Source organism: Drosophila hydei, unplaced genomic scaffold, assembly GCF_003285905.1.
Source record: "Drosophila hydei strain 15085-1641.00,03,60 unplaced genomic scaffold, DhydRS2 tig00008144-arrow-arrow-pilon, whole genome shotgun sequence".
NCBI classification, from domain to species: domain Eukaryota; kingdom Metazoa; phylum Arthropoda; class Insecta; order Diptera; family Drosophilidae; genus Drosophila; species Drosophila hydei.
The window spans coordinates 858,511-883,096 of NW_022045849.1; the positions used below are offsets into that span (position 1 = coordinate 858,511).

The 24,586-nt window shown below is 41.0% G+C and overlaps 5 protein-coding genes across 7 annotated transcripts in view; 2 read left to right on the forward strand and 3 right to left on the reverse strand.

Annotated features, from left to right (window-relative positions):
• The first annotated feature begins 1,552 nt into the window (after window positions 1-1,552).
• LOC111599893 (probable prefoldin subunit 5) lies at window positions 1,553-2,436 on the forward strand. The gene is made up of 3 exons (XM_023315719.2): window positions 1,553-1,773; window positions 1,927-2,136; window positions 2,197-2,436. Exons 1-3 carry the CDS (start codon window positions 1,675-1,677, stop codon window positions 2,395-2,397), a joined length of 510 nt encoding a protein of 169 aa, XP_023171487.1. The 5' UTR covers window positions 1,553-1,674; the 3' UTR covers window positions 2,398-2,436.
• An 18-nt stretch (window positions 2,437-2,454) lies between these two features.
• LOC111599884 lies at window positions 2,455-3,416 on the reverse strand. The gene is made up of 3 exons (XM_023315707.2): window positions 3,107-3,416; window positions 2,619-3,041; window positions 2,455-2,559 (listed from the first exon to the last, which is right to left on the reverse strand). Exons 1-3 carry the CDS (start codon window positions 3,320-3,322, stop codon window positions 2,491-2,493), a joined length of 708 nt encoding a protein of 235 aa, XP_023171475.1. The 5' UTR covers window positions 3,323-3,416; the 3' UTR covers window positions 2,455-2,490.
• Window positions 3,417-3,550: 134 nt separating this feature from the next.
• Window positions 3,551-5,940, reverse strand: LOC111599876 (T-complex protein 1 subunit alpha). Its single transcript, XM_023315694.2, has 4 exons — window positions 5,754-5,940; window positions 5,354-5,507; window positions 4,407-5,297; window positions 3,551-4,340 (listed from the first exon to the last, which is right to left on the reverse strand). The coding sequence occupies exons 1-4, from the start codon at window positions 5,824-5,826 to the stop codon at window positions 3,785-3,787; spliced, it is 1,674 nt and encodes a 557-aa protein (XP_023171462.1). The 5' UTR covers window positions 5,827-5,940; the 3' UTR covers window positions 3,551-3,784.
• Window positions 5,941-6,227: 287 nt separating this feature from the next.
• Window positions 6,228-8,451, forward strand: LOC111599839 (origin recognition complex subunit 2). The gene is made up of 3 exons (XM_023315637.2): window positions 6,228-6,813; window positions 6,873-7,721; window positions 7,831-8,451. Exons 1-3 carry the CDS (start codon window positions 6,354-6,356, stop codon window positions 8,265-8,267), a joined length of 1,746 nt encoding a protein of 581 aa, XP_023171405.2. The 5' UTR covers window positions 6,228-6,353; the 3' UTR covers window positions 8,268-8,451.
• A 1,622-nt stretch (window positions 8,452-10,073) lies between these two features.
• LOC111600083 (protein roadkill) overlaps window positions 10,074-24,586 on the reverse strand; it is a 47,692-nt gene continuing 33,179 nt past the window's right edge. The window contains exons 1-8 of one of the 3 annotated variants that reach the window (XM_023316026.2): window positions 19,157-20,424; window positions 12,464-12,614; window positions 11,662-11,783; window positions 11,413-11,574; window positions 11,035-11,330; window positions 10,777-10,955; window positions 10,515-10,657; window positions 10,074-10,445 (exon numbers count right to left, since the gene is read on the reverse strand). In XM_023316026.2, coding sequence (XP_023171794.2) covers window positions 10,301-10,445; window positions 10,515-10,657; window positions 10,777-10,955; window positions 11,035-11,330; window positions 11,413-11,574; window positions 11,662-11,783; window positions 12,464-12,614; window positions 19,157-20,424 — 2,466 coding nt within the window. In that variant the 3' untranslated portion in view covers window positions 10,074-10,300. Of the gene's footprint in view, window positions 10,446-10,514; window positions 10,658-10,776; window positions 10,956-11,034; window positions 11,331-11,412; window positions 11,575-11,661; window positions 11,784-12,463; window positions 12,615-12,752; window positions 13,049-19,156; window positions 20,425-24,586 lie in introns of those variants that run through there. The other 2 variants (XM_023316033.2, XM_023316044.2) reach the window with 2 other exon arrangements.

Sequence of the window (24,586 nt, forward strand, 5' to 3'; positions counted from 1 at the left end):
CTCCAAAAACTTATATACATATATATATCGCATTTCAACAAATTTTTGATATATTTTTTGAGTTATGGAAACTTGAGCAAACAAAAACAACTAGAAAATCTAGGGAAAATATAAGAAAACTTACACTTAGAACAATTTAAACACTCTACAGTGCACACATACATATATACTCCACACCTTATATATATATATGTATGTATGTATGTATCTATACAACATATATACACACACGAACAAGAATATAATGTCCAATGGAACCTAATTATTATTATGATTATGTATTACGTCCCTTCGATCTGATAACATAATTACGATTCCCACTTAAATAATGACAACTTTCTCTCTCTATATACATATACCCACATATATGTGTATATGTATTTATATATATATATATTCACAATGTTAATGCTGCACAAGAAAAACTCTCTGCATTTAAAGTAAAACACACAACATTTTTTTTATGTTTTTCAATTTTCATTTCAAGTTTTTGCCTTGCGATTATTGAAAGAAAAACTATTGAAGATTAATTGTTTATGAACAATATAAAGAATAAACAAAAGCAACAAGAACAACAACAACAATACAACTATCAAATTGAATTAAACAATAAAATGTTATGTATGATAAACACAAAACCATAAATGATAAGTGGGTCAAGGCAGCAAGTACAGTTAGTTTAATGAGTAACAGTAAATTAGTTAAAGCATGTAATAGTTGAATGGTCGATTCGATAAATAGGAACAGATTAACAGATGCGTACGAAATGCAAACCAATGTATCAATACAACTTAAACTTATATCTATTTAGGCTTAATATCATTGTTATCTAATATAAATATATATATATATATATATATACGAAATTAACACACTCAAACCCACACACTCAGACACAGACACACACACAAACACATATACCCAGTATATAGCGACAAAGAATATGTATATGAACAATGTGTAACGGCTATATTATATAGCAAATCGTAACGTGTATTTAGACGTACATGTAGCGGCAGTGATTGTTAATGAAATGGCTTTGTTTTATGTTAGATTTTATAATTTATGAAATGGAAATAACGGTATAAAATTGCATACAAACACAGAATGACTGACAAAACACAAGAAATTATAACATTGCATATAATAAATAAAATACAAATATAAAAAGGTCGTTAATTTTTTAAATAAGAATTCAGCATCACTAACCAACACTGGAGAGTGTCTGCTAACAGGACAACATTCCAGCTTTCATTACATTATGTCTCTGTTATTAACTGGAAACAACGTCTGTTAGGTGTAAGTGTGTCCATGTTTCTCAATTGGGACTAATCATACCCACTGTTAAATGACTGAGATTGCCCCTGCTAGTGAACAGTGCCGAGAAATGTTATATTGAATTAAATTCGAAATTAAAATCTATATTAGGACAGACAAAACTAAGTAATAATTAGTAATTAGTAACTCTAATTAGACACACCTCGTTGAACAGTATGTAAATAATGTTAAATGTCTGGTTGCTAACATGTGATATTTGTCATCGATGAGCTGGTTCAGTTCCGTGAGTCGTGCTATCGAGCGTATTCCAAAAGCTATAATACAACACTGCGCGATTTGCGTGTGACTATTAAAATAAAATTTACGCTTTTTAAGTTATAAGTTTAAGCACAAATTATGGCTGGAACTGCAAATGCTGCGGCAAAGACCGAGATGATTGATCTCACCAAGCTCAGTCCGGACCAATTAATGCAAATCAAACAAGAGTTCGAGCAGGTGAGTGTGTGCCAGTCGCGCGTGTGGGTGTTGCTCACCACCATCGTGTCTCTCACTCGTTCACTTAGGAGATGGAGAGAGACGGACGGGAGGGCGTTGCAATGCCGCAGCAGTTGCACATGTTAATAATAATTGCAATTATTTGATGTTTAGGAAATGACCAACATACAGGATTCGCTATCCACTTTGCACAGCTGCAAAGCAAAATACGCCGGCTCTAAAGACGCCCTCGAGGCCTTTCAGCCAGATTGGGAGAATCGCCAAATACTCGTTCCTCTGACAAGCAGCATGTATGTGCCGGGTCGCATAAAGGACTTGAACAACTTTATCATAGACATCGGCACCGGCTACTACATCGAGAAGGTGACTACAAAATGCAGTTCCAATTCCATTTACGCTTTGCTAACAAATGGCATTTTATAGGATCTGCAAGGCTCCAAGGATTACTTCAAGCGACGCGTTGAGTATGTCCAGGAGCAGATTGAAAAGATCGAGAAGATACATTTGCAAAAGACGCGTTTTCTTAATTCTGTGATGGGTGTGCTGGAGATGAAGCAGGCAGCAGCCGTGAAAATGATTCAGCAGCAACAACAACAACAGCAGCAGGGCAAGCAGAGCGCCTAGACGTGCGCCTGGACAAATCTGATTAAATTATTGAACTTCTAAAAGAATATTTGTGCATTTAATTTAACATATGTAGTTTATTAAATTGTTCAACTACTTTTTGGCCTCGGCCAATGCGACAGTCAGCACCTGTAACTTTTGTTCATAGGCTGCTTTCAAATCCTGCGGACAAAGATGGTAATAATAGTTATTGAAGCATCAGTTAGGAAGCCTGAACTCACCTTAAAGATTTTGGACTGTGTGTCGTATTCTGCGCGCAGCTTGTCGTATACTGATTTCGATATCAGCAGTTTCTTTTCGGTGATCGCGCACTTATCCTGCTCGGCCTTGATCCACAGTTGGCTCTTCTCCAGGCGCGCCTGGGTGTGTTCGCACTCTGTCGTCTTCAGCTGGAGCATATCTTTGGTCACTTGCAGCACATCCTTGACGGACTCGACTTGCTCCTTGAGCACAGCTATCTGTTGCTCCTGCTGTTTGTTCACTTTGGTCTTTTCGAAGAGCAATGTCTTGGCTTTGAGCAGCAGCTCCTCCTGTTCTTGTCGAGATTTCGGTGCGTCTGTTCCACCAAGCATCACCGATTGCTTTAGCGACTGTTCCAAATTGGCCACCCGCTTCTGCAGGCGCTCATTCTCACAGCGCGCATCCTAATTAAACGTGATTTCGCCTTCAAATCAGACCCCAATCAAAATACTGATTTTTCGAAACTAACCTCAAAATCTTTGCGCAGCGCTCCAATTCTTTTGCGAGACTCCTCGATCAGCGCCTGTTTCTCGCTCTCCAATGTGAATACCATGTCGAGCAGCTCATTTTGTGGCTGCGCCGCTGGCTGATCGACTTGCTCATCCTGCCCAGCATCTGCAGCCACAGGCACAGCCACCGTTTCGTTATTATTCACATCGCCTTCCGCAATGTTGTTTGCAGACATTTCTTCTATTATTTTTTAGTTTTTCTACAATTTTATTAAAATTATTCCACGCGCTGCTTTTACGTTTTGCTTTGGCATATTGTGTTTTCCTTTTGTATTTATAGACAAAATAGATGCATGCGCTATTAATAGACTCTCCCAATTTGCTCTCGCTCTCTCACTCCGTCTCTCAGAATTCTCAGTGCCGTATACTCAGTTGAAAAACGCGGATAAACATTTAGTTTTCAATTTAGTTTTGTATACGCCGCAGCATATTCAGATGTTTCGTTTATTATGCATTTTACGTGAATGAGGAAGGCTTGAAGAAATGGATGCGGGGTTAATACAAATCGCAGTTAGCACAAAGAAAAAACAATTAAATTGTTGTTACAATTATTATAAATGGGGTGGCGCGAAAGTTTGCAGTGAGTTTTCCATAAGATTAAGTGTCTAAACAAATAGAAGAGGTGACAAGAGATCGGCTTAACCGTCTAGCTCGCCAGCGGCGCAGGCATCGCCGTAGCTCTTGCCGCTCTTGTCCTCGGGATTCAGTTTGATCATGTCGTCAATACGCAAGATGGTAATCGCTGCCTCTGTGGCGAACTTCAGCGATTTTATCTTCGACATGGCTGGCTCCAGCACACCCGACTTCTTGTTGTCGCGCACGACACCCTCAATCAGATCCAAGCCAGTCCACTTGAGGTCGCCATGCTTGGAGTTGGTTTGGCTGGAGTTGTGGTAGGAGCGCAGCTTGGCTACCAAATCGGTGGCATCCTTGGCTGCGTTAACAGACAAGGTTTTGGGAATGACCAACATGGATTTGGCAAACTCGGCTATTGCCAGCTGCTCCCGCGATGACAGCGATGTAGCAAAGTTTTCTAGGTAGATGGACAAAGCGGCCTCCACGCAGCCACCACCAGCAACGACTTTTTTGCTCTCCAGCACACGCTTCACCACGCAAAGAGCATCGTGCACGGAACGCTCCATTTCATCACAGTAGAAGTCGTTAGGACCACGCAAAATTATGGAAGCAGCAGCACTGTAAACACATATACAGAAAATTTATATAAATTTATCGGCTTATGTTTCTTTGATGTCTTCTTACCGTGCTTTGGTGCCCTTGATGAGAATGAGTTCGTCATCGCAAATGCGCTCTTGAGCCACCTCAGCTGCTTCGCCCACCATTGATGCATCGAAGCTCTCTTCGCCGTCCATGTTTGTCAGCGAGGTAAGGAATGCAGCACCAGTTGCCTTGGCAATGATTTTCAGATCGCTCTTCTTAACGCGGCGCACAGCCATGGCGCCTGCCTCAACGAAGTACTTCATGCACAGATCATCCACACCGCCACTGGAGAGGACAACGTTGACGCCGGTGCCCAGAATCATGTTGATGCGCTCCTTGGTGATATCCAGCTCACGTGCGCGAATGGCCTCCAGTTTGTCGGGATCATTGATCAATACTTGAACGCCCATCTTCATCTTGGTCTTCTGCAGCGAAAAGTCCAGGCAGGCAATTTTTGCGTTAACTACTTTTTTAGGCATTTGCTGTGAGGCCAGGGTGCAATTCAAGGCATATCCGGGAATCAGCACCGATTCGCGTGCCGACTTGCCATGTGCCTTCAGCACGTTTATGGCTTTGATAGAGTACGCTGCCTGTCCCTTGGGATCGGTGATCTTAACAGCTTGAGCTGCATCCACAACCATGGTGGAAAAGAAATCGGCATCGGCGCCAATGATCTTGGAGCTCATTGAAGTCTTTGCGATGTTAATGAGTGAGTCACGGCTAAGCTCGTCCACTGGTGCAGTCAGGTGCTCTGAAATATATTTGCACGCTTCCTTGCAGGCAATACGGTAACCAGAGATAATGGAAGTAGGATGAATTTTCTGCTTGACCAATTCGTCGGCGTTTTTCAGCAATTCAGCGGCCAATATAACAACGGATGTGGTACCATCGCCAACCTCCTCATCCTGCAGCTGAGCCAGCTCCACTAGCACCCTGTAATGTCAATGTCTGTTTCACTCAAAATGATTGAAAAGAGTTAATTAACTTACTTTGCTGCTGGATGCTCCACCTCGAGCAGACGGAGAATAGTTGCTCCATCATTGGTAATTGTAACATCGCCAATATCATCAACCAACATTTTATCCAAGCCAACAGGGCCCAACGAGCTCTTGACAATATTCGATATGGACAGCGCTGCCATAACTGTAAATAAGAGTCATATTAGAGTCACGAATGACTGTCCTAACCTCACTTTAAGCTAGACACTGTCTCATATTATATTCATATTGTTGAATTGTCTCACACATATAAATATAAAATACGAAAACATTACTAACAACTTCTAGAATATTCTTCGCTACCATCTGGGGGTCTTATAGGCAACGTGCTTCTGTCCCGGCAACTTTATTTCGATGGTTGCAGCTGTTGCTGCATTCTACGATTTCTTACCGTTCTGTGTGCGCACAGAAGCGCCGGACTGCCGCGTGCCAGCGATGGATAAGGGACTTGCCAATGTCGACATATTTCGTCTGTATTATGCGAGTTTTAATAAAAATTTTTATAAAAATTAAACACACACTGCTACTGCTCTCAGTGAAAAATTGCCGCACGCTAAACCGCCTGACTCACAGTTAGTGATGTATTTCTGCTCGATATATCGATATCAGACAGTCAATTATTATCTGAAAGTTCATTTGAATATATGTTTTAATTGATGATAAAATAAATGTTAATTAGTACACAAAATATTTAAAAGAAATGTATGTATATTTGTATCATTTAAAATTTAATTTAATTTCATAATTTTTTTAAATAAAAATTGGCGCTTTATGAAAATTCAAATTTCTTCAGGGCTGCAAAATGCGCTAAATGAACTAAGAAGAGATTTAATTTAAGTGAGCTAAGTAATCGATAGCCAACGATCTTCAAAGGAAACTTATTATTCGATATGTTATTTACAAAACCGCGCCAAAAACAACAAAAATCTTATTTATATTTTAATTTTTACTAAACCTCTTTTGTTAATAGTGCAGTAACAACATATGTAAAATGAGCACGACACCAAAAAAAATACAATCAGCTGCCATTGATTCAAGTACCACTGAGCCTGAGGAGCAGCCACGCACACGACGCTCCACACGCAGACCAAGCCCCACAAAAAAGTATAAAGAGTACAGGGACAAGTCCGGAGGTCAGCGAGTTGTCAACTATGCTGAGGAGGAGTCTCAGTCAGAAGAAGATGAAGATGAAGAGAATGTGGGTGCTGCAAAGCCAAATACCCGAGATATACAGCTAATACAGGCCGACTACAATGTGGCGGGGACTAGCTTATTTGGCTTCAATACGCCCAAGAAGCGCGATGCTATGGCACTAGCTGCACTCAATGCTACGCCCTGCACTCCGAAGACACCAAAGACGCCGCGCCTGGGTCTCAAGACCCCAGACACGAAGCGCAAAAAGGCAGATCAGCCCAAGACGCCGGCACATGTGAGAACGCGGGTGAAACAACGTACGTGGCACGAATTCAAAATCATTGCTAACTTACAAATATATTATATATTACTATAGAGATAGCCAAAATTGTGGCTGACTCCGATGACGATTTCTCCGCGGACAGTGACTTCCATCCAGGCGACGACGATTCCTCGAGTAGCAGCAGCAGCAGCAGCAGTGAAGGCGGTGCCAGTTCTGACAACGACGGCGCCGACGATGAGTCGAAGACGCCATCTAAGGCTCGTCGAGCCATAGTTGTGCCTGTGCTGCCGAAGACGCCGTCGGCCGCCCGCCAGCGACAGTCGGCGCGTGTGAAGAGATCGAACGAGTTTGTGCCCGAGAGTGATGGCTACTTTCATTCTCATGCCAGCAGCAAGATTCTCACGTCGGATCATACGCTAGATCGCCTGAAGAATCCGCGATTAGCCGCTGATCGTTTGTTTACTCTGCTGGCCGACATGAAAGCATCCCCAGAGCACGAGATGGCCATCAATGCCATTATGGAAGAGTATCGCTCGTACTTTGCCAAATGGATGTGCATTCTAAACGAAGGATTCAATATTCTGCTTTATGGCCTCGGCTCGAAGCGACAGTTGCTGCAATCCTTTCATCGTGACATACTCGCCCAGCAAACCGTACTGGTCATCAATGGCTTCTTCCCCAGTTTGACACTGAAAGATGTCTTGGATAGTATTACTAGCGAGATTCTAGATGCTGGCCCAAGTCCAGCCAATGCCCACGAGGCCGTCGACATGATCGAAGAGGAGTTTGCACTCATACCAGAAGCACATCTCTATTTGATTGTTCACAATCTAGACGGTGCTATGCTCCGTAATGTGAAATCTCAAGCCATTCTCTCCAGATTGGCACGCGTGCCCAACATTCATCTATTGGCCTCCATAGATCACATCAATACACCTTTGCGTAAGTAGGCATAGTTGATGCCTGCCTTGGCGCGGGTATCCCCTAGTCGGATATTCCTCTTCCCTTTCGTTGTTGATTTCTAATCCCTTTCTTTGACATTTCTTTCTAGTTTGGGATCAGAACAAGCTAAGCAACTTTAACTTCTCCTGGTGGGATTGCACCACCATGCTGCCCTACACAGATGAGACGGCCTTTGAGAACTCATTGCTGGTGCAGAATTCTGGCGAACTGGCGCTGTCTTCGCTGCGCAGCGTCTTCTCCTCGCTGACATCAAATTCGCGCGGCATCTACATGCTGATTGTCAAGTTTCAGCTGAAGAACAAGGGCAATGCCAACTATCAGGGCATGCCCTTCAAGGACTTGTACTGGAGTTGTCGCGAGGCCTTTCTGGTTAGCTCCGATTTGGCACTGCGCGCCCAACTGACTGAGTTTCTGGATCACAAGCTGGTCAAGTCGAAGCGCAGTGTCGACGGCTCCGAGCAGCTGAACATACCGATTGATGCGTCGCTCCTGCAGCAGTTTCTCGACGAGCAGGAGAAGAAATAGTCGCAACATATTTAGAACATATTAATTTATTATCTAATTTGTTAAATACAATTACAATATGTCACTTTAAAAATGGTTTCTTCTCCTTCGCTTTGTTCGCCCGTGTTGTAACGTCCCTGACCCCGCCCCAGTTTTACTATAAAGTTCTATTACATATGCATATATATATATGTATATATATGTGTGTGTTTATACATATATATATATATATAAGTACTCGTACTCGTTTCCCAGTTGCTTTCTTCAATTGTTTATTGTTTTCTACACATTTAGATTGGCATGCATAAAAATGTTGTCTCCTTAGTAGCTTTAATATGTTTTGCATTTTGATATTGACTAAACAAACTTTTGCACAGCAATGCGCCGTCTCAATCAATCAAGCAATCAATTTCAATTAAATTCTTATGCTGTGCAAAAACATTGTTCAAATTTATATTGTGCATTTGTATTGGAATCAAAAATAACTATTGCTAAATGTATTTACAAATTTTGTTGTTGTTCTTTCTATCTGGATGCAGCAGAGCTAAGTTGGGGTTTGCTTGATTTCTTGATCTTAACAAAATTTGAATATTATTTATTTATAGTTTATTTGTTGGGTTATCACTTTTTAGTTTATTCGTTCGTTCGTTCGTTTGTTTGTTCCTTTGTTTTGCTGAAAAAAGAAGAAAGTCTTGACTAGACTCGAGTCAGCTATATATCTATATATATGTATATATATCTAACCTTGATCCAGTAAAACTTGTTGCTGTTGCTGTTTTTGCTTACTATACACAGAGTGCTACAATTTGCTTTTATTTACGATCTTTTTGAAGTTGTTTTCTTTTAAGAGTTTTTGTTTGTGGTTTGTTTTTTACAAGAAATAAAGAAGATTGCATTAAATACTTAAAAACAAAAAAAAAACATTAAAGTTTATTGTTTTTTGTTTAACGAAAAGAGAAGAGGTTTACAATTTGTTGTCTGTTGTTATTGCTGTGGTGTTGGTGTTGCTGTTGTTGTTGTTGTTTAGTTACATACAAAAATAAAAAGTTTGAATGCTTCTATTGAATTGAATTAGCAGAGTTTACATATACACAATATATAAATCAACTTCATTATCATATCCGTATCATTATGCATTAGTCATACTCATCGAATATACATCACAATCAAAGTGTACGCTTTGTAATATAATAATATAGTTATATAATAATAATAATAATCATAATAATAATTATAATAGTTATGCAATTTATTATTTTTCGTTTTTGTTTATATTTGCCTTTCTTTTCGTTACATCATCATAATCTTCTTATGCACACTTTTTATTCTTATTGATTTTGTGTTGTTTTCTCTCTTTTTGTGTTTTTTGCTTGGTTTTTTCCTTTTAGTTTTATATTTATATATTTATTTTACTTTTACTTTAAATTGTTTTTCCTTTTTTGTTTTTGTTTTCTGTTTTTTTTTGTAATTTCATCTTAAAATTAAGCATTAATCATAAATCATAAATCAACAAAATAAAAATATTACATTTATCAAGCATTTGAATATTAAATTACTCGATATTGAAACAATAAACGGCATATAGAATGCTTGTTGTTGTGGCTCAGGCCAGTTGTAGTTGTTGTTGTTGTGGTTGTTGCTGTAGTAGTTGTTGTTATTTGTTTTGCTCCTATTGTTGATGTTGTTGTTTCAGTGTTGATCAAAAAATTCATATGCGAGCAACATTTTAAATATATTTTACAAATGTTGTTATTTATGTTGTTGTTGTTAATAGTAGTATTTGAAATCTTGATCAAATTATAAATTTGCATGCAAGTTTTAAAATGGTTGTTGTTATGAATATGATTTATTGTTGCTCTCGTTGTTGTAGCATAGCATATGAATCTCTTGATCAAATTAACAATTTGTTTGCAACTTTTAAAATCTACTTTACAATTGTTGTTGTTATTATTATTGTTATTATTGTAGGTATTGTTGTTGTTGTTGTTGTTGTTGGTGCTGCTTCTTGTTGCTGTTACATTTAGTGTTACATGTTTAGCTGCTGGATTAAGGTTTCAGCTCATTTTCACGCGTTTCCTTGGTGGTCCAATTGGTGGGATTTGTTGTGTTGCGAGCGCACGAAATGCCTCCGCTATCAAATGTGAATGTGTCGTAATCATATTTTGCCAGCCAGAGGTTTCCATCACATCGGTGGCATGACTGCAAGTGAGGCAACAAGGACAACAATGAATTGATATGACAATGTTAAGGCAAGTTGTGAGTACTTACGTATTAATGAAATCTATCGTTTGTGCTTTCAATTGATCCGCACTATGGAGATCAGCTAATATTAACGTTTCGGCTGCTGTTTCAACAGAGAGATTGACGCACAGCGCCTCCTCACACATCACTTTCAGCTTTTCGAGTGCGTACTGTAACAGAGATATACACAACAATTAGTTATAATGGATATAGGTAGGATAACAAATTCAGCTGCGTGAGCTCTTTTAGCATTCATTATTCAGCAATTCAGCACGAATGAAATCCTCACCTTATCAGCAGCCGCTAAGAGATCATCAGCCATTTTTTCTAGATTGGACGCCTTGCCCGTGTATATGAATCGTAGCATCTCTTTGAGCACCTCATGATCCACATCGGTTATGGCGACACGATTCAGCTTACGCTCCTCCATTTCGTGCTCAAACATGGCAGCAAAGACATCGCTGCGCGCTTTATAGAAGGAAGAGCAAAGGAAAAGGTATATTAGCATTATTTTAGATCATATGAGAGGTGTATTCTCTATATTTACCTGCCAATATGGCTTTGTGCGCTTGAAATTCTCGACCGCCCACTGAGAGCGTGACATCGCTAAACTTCTCATTGTCGAAGAGATTGCCAAGATCTTCAGAGAGCTTGCACTCGGGCACTTTGAACTGCACTATATTGGATTGTCCCGAGATATTAACGCTATCCGCCACAACGCTCACCTCGCAGAAAATGGTCAGCTTGTCCTCTGGCAACAAGCCATTGGCCTCGTCTAACAGAAAATCGCGGCGTATAAATTTCTTAAAGCCCCAATCTTTGCCCTGAACAAAACGATATGCGCTGCAAATGAATAGCGAAAAGCAAAGATATAGTAGACGATTCGTAAAATAATATTTGATCTGAAATCAAGTAAGTTACTTACCGTTGGGATTCCATGGCCTTGGTTTCCTCACGTTTTGCATTTAATATGGAAAATTTGAACTTGGCTCTGACTTCAGATTTGTTACACGATACTAACAGTAAATATAATGATAAGTAATCCTTGCTCTCCTCATCTAAACCCTTGGGATTTACCCGTAAACACCTAAGGAACGATGGAATATCAAATTAGTTATAGTTTAAAGTTATATATATATATATTTATATATTATATATATCTGATTTTACTTACCATTTCAGTTTGTCATTAGCACCCGCTGAGAATGTGGAAGATTTGAGAACTTCGCCCATTTCTTCCCGACAAAAACTAAAGTTATTTATGGTCCACATATAACTAAATTTAACCACTTTGACCTGTAAATGTTATGAAAAGAAGAATCGATCGTTAGATATGAAATGAATCGAATTTTGATTTAATAAGACCTGCTTATATATCGGGCTACTCTCTTATATAGTTGGGTTCCCTTAAATTTTGTTGGTTTGTTTCTTATTTTTGATCATTCATTATCATTGATCATTCATTATCAATTAATCAATCAATCAAAACTCTTTTTATAACTTATTATTTGGAAATCGTTTGATTTTCAATCAATCAAACCTCAATCAGTCAATCAAAATTGTGTTTTTATGTTTAATTTTCTCATATAAATTAGCTCTAATATCAGCTCTAATATTTGCTTCTGGACTTTACATTGATCTTCAATCATTCAATCCCTCAATGCTCATATGATGACTATACTAACTAGCATATAGTCCATATATTAGACAAACTCTGTTATGGGTCAATGAATTCCATTCGCATTTGGTTTCAGTTGCTATTTGGCTTTAAGAGCACACCTGCGTAACGAGCGGAAATGCAGTTTCCACAAAAGTGGATTCAGTTTACACAGCTGAAATACGAGCAGCGAGCAGAGATATTAAGGAAAATCCATAGGAATGCAAAACTGAAACTTAATCCCAGGCAGATGAGCAAGGAGTACAAAGGCATAAGGGAATCGATAAACGGCAATCGTTAATCGGGTGTTGGGCCTTACCTGCGTATAACACCAGTTCTCAGCGACTGGCGTATTTACTTCCGGCAGGGGCGGCGAGGGTACACGACTGACCGCCATTGTGCTACTGGATGCGTGCAGGTTCGAGGTGACTCTAGCTGTTTGGCTTGCCTGACATTCGTTAACCGGCAATCTGCAAAAAGAAAGAGAGAGAGAGAGAGTGAGTAAAGTGTGGTTAGATTGAATTGCAAGTCTATATATAAAGTGAAAATATATTTATGCATATTTATATGTGTATATATTTAGTTTGATAGTTAAAAGAATGGAGCACCTTGGCTCTTGCAGTATCTCCATGATGCTGCGCTCGAACTCAATCTTGACGAAACGACTATCGGATCTGGAGTGTCTGGCCAAAAGATTGAGCAGCTTTAGCAGCAAAGAGTTCTCCAGCTTGAACACACACACAAGCGCACACAGAAAAAAAAGAAATGTAACTAGATTTTCTATTTAAAATAAATTATAACAGGATAGAGACAAGACACACGGGGCACAAGAACGGAACTGAGACGAGTACACGGAAATCACAAAGTAAAATGCGCCAAAATGTGCAGTGCGCATAATTGTGAGTAAGACGAGCGCGCAAAAATGAGCATTAACCGTTATTGAGTAGGAGAGTGAGAGCGAGCACTAAGCAGTGAGTGTGCTCACTGAAGAGCTTTTGAGCTACGATTGCCCGACTTAAGGAGTGCGAGGAGAGCGCGTATACAGTTATAGCTGTTAGCGACTGATGAGCGATGTAGACACGACTGTTCTGCCAAAGCGGCAAATTGTAACTAAACACTGAAACTGGTGTGTGGGCTGCCAAAAGAAATATAAAATCTGAGACGGCCAAGACGGATGCGTCACAGGATGCAAAGACAAGAATAAGTCACAAGCAGAGCCTGCAGATGACAGCAAACAATAGACCAAAAATTGTAGCCAAGAGTGGAAAATTGACAGAAAACAATGGGCGAGAGAGAGAGAGCATAAGCAAGAGAGAGGGAGGATCTGCTACAGCAACACAAATAACAAAGAGACCTAGGCGCAGATGCAGCAACATTTTCATATACAATTAAGCAAAGAAAACACGGAAAATCTATACAAGGCTGAATGAGGCAGCACCAACAACTGAGATTTTTCTAAGAGTTGCCACAAATGTTCGCTGCTCAGCTGCCTCTGTTGCCACTGCTGCTGCTGCTGTGCCGTGGCCATCAGAATTGCTTGAAAAGGACCTTCAATGCGCCTGTGTGTGACAGCGCGTGCGTGTGTTAAAAGGTTGAGGCGAATTTTATCAAGGTGAACAAACCGTAAAACAGCATCGGAAACAGTTGCCAGCAGCAACCAGCAGAAACAACAACGAACTTAACAAGCAGCTGCGCGGCAGCGCAGTCAACGTCGACGTCGATGTCGACGTCAATCATGCGGGGCAGTCAACCGCCGAGTCGTCGTCGTCGTCGTCGGGCTTAGTACCTTCAAGTAGCTTTATACAATTTTTAGTGAGTGTGCTTTAATGTTAATGACATTGATTTGGCATTGAACGAAACACGCACACACAAACAGAAACAAACACCTGCTCAGCACAAGCTGCCTACCGTCTGTCTCTCTTACGCTTTTTGCGCTCTCTTTTGTGCTTGCTGCTGCTTTACTGCTGCTGCTGAAGGGCCAGAGTCGAAACTTTTTGTTTATTATGATGACATTGGAAACGTTTAGCTCAAACATGGTTTGGCGGCAAGGCAAAGCCCATGGCGCACAAGTTCGTAGTTAAGGTTAAACGTTGTGTGGTGGGGGGCGTAAAGCCAAGCCAAAGTGATTTTCGGGCAGCCACAGTGCACAGTTAAAGCTCAAGATGATTAATGAGTTACAGCAATCGTCAAGAACTCCCAGCGTGTGAGCAATGACTCAGCACTTGAGCTATTTAGGCTGGACCCAAACTACTTAACGAATAAAAATGTAAGCTGCATTAAAATGGAATTGTAGAGGAAAGCAAATAGTTATAGCAAATATAGCAAATAGTTGTATTTAATAAATGCTTGTCAAAAAGTTAATTTTGAATAAGATATGTTTATATATTAAAATTAAATTTGAAAAATTTTATAAAAGTAGCCTTAAATGTGTATATACTATATATATATGTATATATAATATATTGAGTGTTCACTGTACTCAGTCCAGCTGCTTATTTCTAGGTCCAGCCTTTCCATGCCTTTTGTCTATACGCTGCCGCTGCTGTAGTCGCGGTCGCGGTCGCCGTCGCTGTCGCCGTTACCGCCGCCGCCATGGACAGCTGAATCGAATGCATTTGGTCATGGACACGCTGCCAAGGCAGCACCTTGTGATCTTAAACGTTGCACAGAATGCATCCATTCAATTGTGTGGGCACAACACAGCAGGCCAGAAAGAGATAAAGCGAATTTATGACAAAGAGCAGCACGTGTTAAGCTGCGCATTATAAATCGGCTTAGCTGTCAGGCAAAGAGAGAGAGAGAGTAGGAGAAGGCAAAGGCGAACGAAGGAGTAGAATGTGAAAAGGCAAACAACAGAGAAAAGCGAACATATTTGGGGTCTTTGCAGCTGGCTGTCTGACTTGCTGTCTGGTTGCCTTTCTTGTAAATGAAAATCGCGCCAAATTGAGCAACTTTTCACCAATTTTCCGCCAAAACAAAAGTCGCTTGTTATATAATTGAAGTCGAAACACATTTCCGGCAACTTTTCATTAGCATTTAAATGAAATTTGATAGAAAGAAAAAAGCCTCAGCAGCAAACAACGAACAAACGAATGTCGACAACAAAAGGCAGGCCAATAATAAAAATGGTGAAAATTTTCATTTTTACAACAAATTATCGCATGAGTTTTCACTCGACTGGTGGTTGTTGTTGCTGTTGCTGTTGTTGGCGTTTTCACCAACAGCAACAACAACAACAAAACATAAAAAGAAACAACAAACAGAGGCGGCGGCAGAAAATGCTCCTTTCACTCGCCCAACAACAACAGCAACAAATGAGTCGAGTGAAAAACGTTTTGAAGAAAAGGAAATGCTTTTCATTTTACACACACACATACAGGCATACATATAAAGGCGATTCAAAGATAAATTTAACAACAGCACAGAAACGAGCTGGCAATTTAATTTAAATAATGTGATCTTCCATGCCAATGTAAATGATTTAAAAAAAGAAAAGAGAAACTACTCTTAGCGCCTGCTCATCTCTTCACTTCCGCCACTAAATGCAGTAGCAACAATAATAACGACAACAACAACAACAATGGCCAGCCACCCACCCATTGGCTCATGCAATTTCTCTTCGACTACGCCTTGCGCATTTATGCTCTTCGTCATCATACATATACATAAGCAAGTTAGTACACATGTGTGTATGCATGTGTGTATTTATTTCGGGGGGCCGAGATGTCAACACTTGAACGCATATCAATTTTGTAAACTCCCACGCTCAAGTTTCGTTTTATCGCTAAGTTTCGTTTCGTTTCGCTACGTTTCTTATTTTTGTTGTTGTTGTTGTTATTGCTTATTGTCTTTGTGTGAAGTCAGTCGTTAATTTTGTTGCGTTGCGTTGCGTCCATTTGCCTTTTACGAACGCAGCACAGCGCAGCGCAGTCGAGCCAAAGGCCGACCCATAAGGAGAAAGCTCCTCAGCCTCTCTCTCTTTCTCGCTCCCTCTGCAGTTTTGCTTGCAGTTTTCGTGAAAGTCGCTGCCAATAGCAGCTGCTGTGGCTACTGTTGTTGTTGTTGTGGTTGTTATATAAAATGTATAAAAATCATTAAAGTAGAGTGAAATTTGTAAATTTTGTACTTTTTTTGCAAACGATTGCAATTATGCATTTGTTTATTGTTATTAAAAATCAAATCTCTGCTATAACGGTGAAAGGCTGCGATTCGTTTAACAAAGCTTTACAGTCACATCTTCGTCGTGGAGAAGGAAAGGCGAAAATTTGCTGCGTTCTATTTCCAAAATGAACCTATTTTCTGTTTATTTTCTTAGAGGCGCTTTATCTAGATAAGGAAAATATAGTTGTAGTAGTTATGTAGATGGGGTCTTGCTCAATTTTTGACACTTTGTCAGGCCGCATTGCAACATAAATGAAAGTTTACACTAGTTTTGCTTTAATAACGAATAATGACAAAGGGAAAACATATTTCCGTTACGTAAGCATTACAAGCAGCATTGAAATGAGCTGTTGACGGCTGCGCCGTTGCTTGGCCTGTATTTATTTGTATGGCGCGCACTGTAAGCGCGCAGGCGTGTAGGCGTCAAAGGCAGACGTCAGCAGCGGCTGCGGCTGCGGCAGCGACAGAGAATTTCACCCGACCGCAGTGTAACCGAAGCCAGGCGACGTAAAACGAGAGCAAATCACTATTAGGCACGAATAACGACGAAACAACGACAGCGCTTTATGTAATCGTCCGCACAGTAACAACAAAAACACGCGCTATGCTTGCGGCGAAAAAAACTTGTTTGATGACGTAGCTCACAGTCAAAGCTCAGCTTACATGCGGCCTCACTGCTCGGTCGCTCTCTCTCTCTCCCTCGCTATCTTGCTCTCATGCTGAGGCTTGCTTTCAGTCAGCACGTTGCCCGTCGCGCTCTGCGACGAGCGCGTGGCGTTTGTATTGTATAATAGTAAAAATGCTTAATTATCATTAAGCGTACGTCATTAGCAAACATCATTAATGTGTTGAGCCATGATATGAAATCAATAAATTAATAAACATTTTGTGCCCAATTTTTTACACTGCACAAGAGTTTGGGGCCAAACTTGGTCTGTCTATTATTATTATTGTTGTTGTTGTTGCCGCTGCTTGGCTTGTTTGCATTTTGCCGCTTTTACCATTTCTCTGCACTTTCTAAACAAATTGTGCGGCGACTGCGACGAAGCGAAAGAAACGACGACAAGAAATTGGCTTTCATGCGTTTTCACATTTTGTTTTTGTCGTGCTTTCATTTTTGTTGTTGCTGTTGCTGCCGGATTTCTACTTGCGCCTCTCTCTCTTTCTCTATCTCGCTCTTTCGCTCTTTGAATATCTTTTTATTGGCTTAGAAATTTATTTTTTTGCTGTAGAGATTTGTTCTAAATTCAAAATGTGAAAGAGGCGATGCTGTTTGGCTTGGGTGAAATGCCTTAAGCAAAGTGAAAACCAAAAATAATAAAAAAAAACATTTGTAGCAATGATTTTATTGATTGGAGCAGAGTAGAGTTCAAGCAACTCGCAGCGAATCACTCAGCCACAGCGGCTAGGCAACATGCTGCTGCAGCAATCGATGTCTGCCGTAGTTAATTAATTTAATTTTTGAAAGTTTTGCAGTCTTTTACTTTTTATTAAATAATTTATTAACTACGTACATCTACTTATGGATATTAAAATGAGAAAGTTGCTGCTTTGACTTCAAAACGTTTTCCGATTTTAATTCTTTTTTGGCAATGACAACAATTGTCAAAGGCTTAGCAACTTGTTGCAGCAACATGTCACTTGGGAGTGATATTTTCAAAGCGAACAGAGGATCAACAAATGCACCACAGCAATTACATAAGCATAAGCTCTACACATGTGTCAGCGAATGAGCCGAGTCTGACCCTTGCAGCAGGCGCACTGAAGCAAACTTCCCGTTCCGTTTGCGCAGATGGCGTGCAAAAAAATATAATTAAACCGCGATTCGGTCATTTTATGTTTATTGTCCATTTACGAAAATCAAAGCAAAGACACGACTCGACATGATGTACGCTAATGACTCTACAAGTCTTTCGTCAAGTCAAAGAGAGTGAGAGAACGCAGGAACGCATACTGAGTGGCAGTGTAGTGAGAGCACATGGCAGGCGAGCGTGCAAGAGTGGGAGTGCGATAGGGATATATGAGTGTACGCTCCCTTTCTCCCTCTGCCGCACTCGTGCTATATGAATCACTTCAATAAAGGGAAATATAAATAAAAAATCGCTATCGCTGCTTCAGGGCCTATCGACCGATTCGCCGTCGCGACATACCCAAGGCTAATTAAAAGCAACAAGTGCATGTAAGAAGCAGAACTCAATCAGCAATACATATGTATGTATGTGTAATGCGAGCCAGACAGCTGTTTAGTGTTTCTTCTGTTAAACACCCTGCACCCCGCCACAGCCCTTTTCTACCATTTCATTTCCATTGCGCTTACCAACACTGGCATCAACTGCCTCAATCTTTCGTTCACTCAAGTCGCTAAGGTCAAAGCGTTAACCAATTAAAAGTGGGTTACGCCGAGGTTGCAAACCAAACTAGCACACACACAAACACAGAGACGTATATGTATATGTGTGTATGTGTGGTAAATTGCAAGTCATCGGAATTAACACAGCAAGTAATGTTGGTAAATGCACTGAAAATTTGTTAAACAAAGTATTTTGCTGATTGTTGTTTCTCGCTAGTCAAGGATGCGCGCTAAGCATTGCCAGTGTTGTATAACTACAGTGAGAGCGCGAACTAGTCGAATATTTTCGCATATTTTTATGTAACATTTAATTTTTTATTTTTTCATTTTCAATATTTATTTTTTTAGTTTAGTTTTCACTGCAGCTAAATAAATTCAGTTTGCGTTTGTTAATTCAAAATTACATTACGACTCTGTTCCATTTCCATTCGTTTTACTTGTACTTTACCACCCCCATGCGTACATATATTTATGCACATGACTGTATAAGAGTTTATTTACCTTTTATCACAGAAATTTGCAGCGGCGTTACAAAACTCCTTCGAATTGGGGCATTTAACTAATAATACTAGGCACAGTGGAGATTGTTGTTGTTGCTGATTGTTGCTGTGATGATGGTGTTGGTGTTGGTGTTGATGTTGATGATGCTGTTGCTGCTGGAGGTGTTGCTGGTTGCTGTGGCTTTGATGTTGCTGCTGTGCAGGATGAGCGCAATTAAAATGTTGCTGCTGATAGTGCGATGAGGAGGCAGACGGAGAGGCAGAAGAAGAACTGGAGCTATTGCTCGCTGAGGACGAGGCTGAGTTGGGGCTGCTGCTGCTGCTGCTGCTACCGCTACTGCTGCTGCTGTGTTGATGATGCTGCTGCTGATTGAGATGCCGACGTATCGATTGATTAATGCGATTCGTAATTGAATTGGTCAAAGCGGAATGATGGCTATGCAGATGATGATGCGGCGACAGAGAGCTGGAGCTGCTGCAGCTGGCGGTGGATGAAGTGGGTCCGAATAGACGGCTGGCAATGATGCTGTTGCTGCTGCTGCTGCTGCTGCTGCCGCTGTTACCGTTGTAGTGCCTGTTGCCGGCACAGGCGCTGCTGCAATTGTTGCTGGAGGAGGAGGAACTTTGTGCGCGCGTCAAAATGTTTTGTAAATTGCTGTTGCTGCTGGTGCTGCTGTTGTTGTTGCTGTTGTTGTTGTTGCTGAAAGCAGCCTGCAATATGCTGCTGGGTGTTGCCAAATGTTGCGCCAGTGTTGCTGTGCCACTTCTTGTTGCTGCTGCTGCTGCTGCTGCTGCAGTTGCTCCACTTTCGTAATTCAGGTGACCCAAATGTTGTTGCAAAACTGAAGTTGCTGCCGCTTGTTGCTGCTGCTGCTGCGGCGATGGTGGCGGCGGTGGTGTTGGTGTTGGTGTTGGCGTGTTAACAGCAACAGCGTGTGGGTGCTGCGGCAACGTTGACGTCGACGTCGACGCTGGCGTCGTCGTCAGCGACGATCTGCGCAGTAATACTGGAGGCGTTGATATCAATTGCTGCAAGCGGCTGCAGTTGCTGCTGCTGCTCGATGCAGGCGTCTCTGCCAACGCGCTGCTCAATGCGCTGGCAGCGGCAACATTTTGCGTTCCACTTTGACAGCAACAATTATCACTTGAAATTTGTTGCTGCTGTTGCTGTTGTTGCTGCTGTTCCAAATTCACATCGACAAGATTTTCATTTTGATAGATTTCGTGCAGATTTCGCTTTTTTTTTATTTTCACATAAGGCTCATACATTTTATTATTGAAAATTTGCTCAATTATAATTCTTATTATTATTGTTGTTGTTGTTTTTCTAATTTATTTTAATTTGCTTAGAAATTTGTTATGTATTCACATTGATTAACACAAAAGCACAAATCACATGTATAAAAATTAATTATTTTTTTATTAAATTTTCTGTGACTTTATTTTTTCAACCGTTCGCCGTTGAATTACTTTACATTTGTTTTAAAATTTCACAAAAATTTAATAATGCATTTTAGTTGCAACACTTTTGATTGAAACCCTGTTGTTGTTGCTGTAGCAGCTGCTAATTTGGCCGTCAACTGCTTTTTTGACGCACACAATTGAACACGAACCACAACCGCTTCGCTTGAAAGTTTGCGGAGAACTGAACTAAGTGTAGCCAACTGAGCAACGGTTCGGGTGACTGCTGTCGACGTCTCTGCTCGCAGCTTGCTGTTCGCTGCCTGCTGCCTGCTGCTGCTGAGTGAGCGGGCTGTCCGATTTCAATGCTCGGTGAATTTTTGGTGTCGACGCCAACAGCGCTGCTCGCAGCGTTTCATTTTTCGTTTCGTTTCACTATGTAACAAAATCGACGCTGCAGCAGTACGTCGTCGTACTGTGTCGAAATGTACACATACACATATATTTAGACTAGTGCAGAGCACATACAGCTACACCTACACTCTCCACGGTTAGTCAAGTGAGAGGCGTTGGTGGGGCGCTTTGTGTGAGGTCGATTAGCGTATGGGAAAGGAAGCAAAGTCGGCGGCGACACTGAAAAACCACTGAGCGCAACTGCGGAGAGAGTGCGCCAGCTAGCAAGCGACCGAGCGAGCGAGTGAGAGAGCGAGAGCTAGCTGAGGGCCAACGGCAGCTGATAATTGTATGTATTCAAGTGTGCGTGTGAGTGTGTGAGGCTGATGACGAGGGCGAGGCGAACGAGGCCATGGCATGATGATGGCTGATGGGACAGCCAGGCCAAGCTGGAGGTCCTTCCAGCAGATAAGCCTTAATCATTTAGTCACAGAGCCAGCAGCTCTTCAATTGAACCGACGCGATGGCCTTGCTGCTGCTGCTGTTGGCCGTTGTTGTTGCTGTTGCGGCTTGCTTATCGGCGCTTCCTACTTTACATCAAAGTGCGCGACGGCTTCAGCTTCGATTACACATATCGTTTATGCTCTTTCCCTGTGCCGCGCTCTTACGTTAACTCAAGTGACTATGCTTTTGGGGGTGTATAATGCATTACGTTACGTTACGTTACGTTAAGCTATGTGTATAAAGGGAAAAGAGCACTATGTTATTTATATCATTAGTAACTATAATTCCAACTCGAATATGAAAATTTGTAGTTCGCAAAAAGAGAAAAGAATTTTTCTCTTAGTTTAGGCTACCTTTTGTTTTCTGCAAGTGTATATATTTATGTATATAGGCATAGGTAGATACATATATACTCTTAACTATGTATAAGCCCAGGGGCGTTGTCGGCAACGCATGTCACGTCGTTTGCAGTCGTCGTCGCCGTCGCCGTCATCGTCGTCTTCTTCTTAGTTTTCGTCTTCGTCTTCATCCGTTGTCGTGGCCCACCCAAATAGAAGCAGCCAGCCGGCTCATCACTTAACTCCATGCTCTCTCTTTCGTTCGCTCTCTCTTTGCGTTGCCCACTCAACACATTCGTTTCATTTATGGCGTGCAAATTAGCATCGGCCGCAGGGGCCTCGTGTGTGTTCGCATGTCCTTTAGCCCGGGCCACACATCAACTACTACAACAACAATGATGATGATGACAGCTACTGTAAATGTTTGTATGTATGCGTATGAGTATGCGTAGCGACTGTCAATCTGTTGCCCATCAGTCGGGTCTGGGCATCATTTGAATGTGTGAAAATTTGACAGTTATGCGTCGTTTGCTTTGAAGTTGCAAAGGCCGAAAACTCGAAACTAGAAACTCGAAAGCCGAAAGCCGAACAGCGCTGTTGGTGTTGAAAGTTGGGCGAGAGTTGCGATTGCTTTGAGTTATCGATGGGAAGGAGACAGCGGTGGTTCAGCAGATGGAAAAGTGCTTAGCGCTGACAGACTCTGACACTGGCTCTGGCTCTGAAATTGGCTAATTTCAACTGTCGAGCAAATTCAATTAGGAAAGCCATTTTGCGTGTCTGTCGTCTTTAAGGTTCTTTCAATTAAAACATAGTTTTTTTTCATTTTTACATCTATACATAAATTAGATTCTCATCAACGTACAAACCATCACTTCCCACACAGCAAACGCGCCTTATTGGGCGAGAGCGACTCAAGTTCAGTTTGATTATTCATATATATATAATATTAAAGGCCATTCCACGTCCATTGGCCTTTGACCACTTCCTTCAATAGCGGAAATAACATAACTGGTTCACCTTTCGATGCGATTCGGTTTGATGTTGAGCTAGAGCCCCGCCTCCCCCTTCAATGCTTATCGATTATTATTATCGACTTTCACAAAGCTGAAGAGCTAGCTTCTATTAATCGATTTTCTATAAGCTGTTAATAGAAATTCCTATCGCACTGTGTGAGTGTGTGTGTGTGCAAAAGCGCATGCACATGATTTACTTGACACTAATTTCCATAAATAAAACAAAAAGTTCAATAAAAACGAAACACCTACCACCCTACCCTCCTCTCTCTGTCTATCTCCCTCTCTCTCTCTCCTATCCACGCTCTGTTAGCGCTTCAATGAATGGATGGCTCTCTGACAATAACCCAATTTTCACTAGCAACAAAGCAAAATACTAATACACACATAATGCACACAAGTGTGTGTGTTTTCAACGCGTGTATGACGACCAAGGCAGGCAGCGGCGCTGACATCGACGGCGACCGCAACGTCATCTCATTCGAATTCGAAATCTCATTCTGATTCTCATTCTCATGGTTCATCGTCACCTTCTTCTATATTTGTCAATATTTAAAACTAAAGTAGAGTTTGAAGCTTTTGTAAGCTGCCAGCTGCCAACTGCCAGCTGCGACGCGGGCATTGCGTGGGCAGCGATGCCAGTGACGAAAGTGTGAATTGATTTTATTGGCTACGAGAGTTGCTTTAACTGCTGATCGATGCGTCTTAAAATAAACACACACGCATGTGGAACGAGTTGGACAGGCTTCAAATCCACACATCTGAGATTGTAAAAAAGAGAGAGACAGAGGGGGGTAGACAAATTGACACAAATGGAGTTGTAAGCGCGTCCAAATACATTCACACAACGCGAGAGCTGCCCAAATGCCGTGGGATAACTTAACTTCCGCACTCGTGCCGAGGAATGGAGTGAAACTCTGAGATTTTTTTTTCTATTTTTTTTTTCGTAATCACTTTGCACACAACAGCAATTGCCGTTTCGGTTGCAGCTTTTTACTTTGCTTTTTTTGCTTAGTTTTTGTTGTGTTTCGTCTCGTTTCGTTTCGTTTCTATTAATTTAGATTTGAAATTTTTCATAATATCTTGTGGTTGATCCATGTAACGAAATGAGTGAGATTGGAGCGTGCGCTATTTTCCGCATTTCACACACACACAAAGATGTATTTAAGTCGATTTGTAAGTGAATTTTGTTGTCGTCATCAATTGACTTAATTCGAACTTTCCAACAAAGATTTCGAATTACGAATTTTCGATTTCCATTTACCTTTTAGCATACGCATAAAATTTAGTAATGTTTTTTTCTCTTTCTTTTTTGCTTGTCTGTCACGCGCCCATTGAAACTAGTTCAGCGATAATTCATAAAGAGTTTATTTATTATTTTGATTCGATGTTTTTTCCTCTTCCTCTTCTTCATTTCTTAATTTTATTTTATGTTTACTGTTTCTGTTTCTTTCTTTTTCTGGTTTTTAGTTTTCGTAACCAGGTTTTAGGCTGGCCAAAGTGGGGGAAAAGTGTCGAAAAAATGCGTGTCGAGTCTCGACTTGGCCTTGGTTTGTTATGGTTTATGCTGCTTTCGTCGATTATACAATAATATCCGACCCGACCCAGTGGAAATAAGTCGCTCGTCTCTTTCGCTGGCTACTCATGCGAGTAGCGGGTATGATAGACTTGTCATGCGATTTGTTCACCTATATTTAAACATATTAGCTTACGTCTCATTATGTCTTTTCCCATGTATCATATAACTTGGGTTTGCCTTAAGTCACATTTCGTTTTTCACTG

Coding starts and splice junctions, on each gene's coding strand:
- LOC111599893 (XM_023315719.2), top strand. CDS start 1,675: ATGGCTGGAACTGCAAATGCTGCGGCAAAGACCGAGATGATTGATCTC. Junction 1,774..1,926: donor TCAAACAAGAGTTCGAGCAG/GTGAGTGTGTGC, acceptor TTTGATGTTTAG/GAAATGACCAACATACAGGA. Junction 2,137..2,196: donor CCGGCTACTACATCGAGAAG/GTGACTACAAAA, acceptor GGCATTTTATAG/GATCTGCAAGGCTCCAAGGA.
- LOC111599884 (XM_023315707.2), bottom strand. CDS start 3,322: ATGTCTGCAAACAACATTGCGGAAGGCGATGTGAATAATAACGAAACG. Junction 3,042..3,106: donor CGCTGCGCAAAGATTTTGAG/GTTAGTTTCGAA, acceptor ACGTTTAATTAG/GATGCGCGCTGTGAGAATGA. Junction 2,560..2,618: donor CACAGTCCAAAATCTTTAAG/GTGAGTTCAGGC, acceptor CTTTGTCCGCAG/GATTTGAAAGCAGCCTATGA.
- LOC111599876 (XM_023315694.2), bottom strand. CDS start 5,826: ATGTCGACATTGGCAAGTCCCTTATCCATCGCTGGCACGCGGCAGTCC. Junction 5,508..5,753: donor TTCTGTGCGCACACAGAACG/GTAAGAAATCGT, acceptor TCTTATTTACAG/TTATGGCAGCGCTGTCCATA. Junction 4,341..4,406: donor ATCAAGGGCACCAAAGCACG/GTAAGAAGACAT, acceptor ATGTGTTTACAG/TGCTGCTGCTTCCATAATTT.
- LOC111599839 (XM_023315637.2), top strand. CDS start 6,354: ATGAGCACGACACCAAAAAAAATACAATCAGCTGCCATTGATTCAAGT. Junction 6,814..6,872: donor GAGAACGCGGGTGAAACAAC/GTACGTGGCACG, acceptor ATATTACTATAG/AGATAGCCAAAATTGTGGCT. Junction 7,722..7,830: donor TCACATCAATACACCTTTGC/GTAAGTAGGCAT, acceptor ATTTCTTTCTAG/TTTGGGATCAGAACAAGCTA.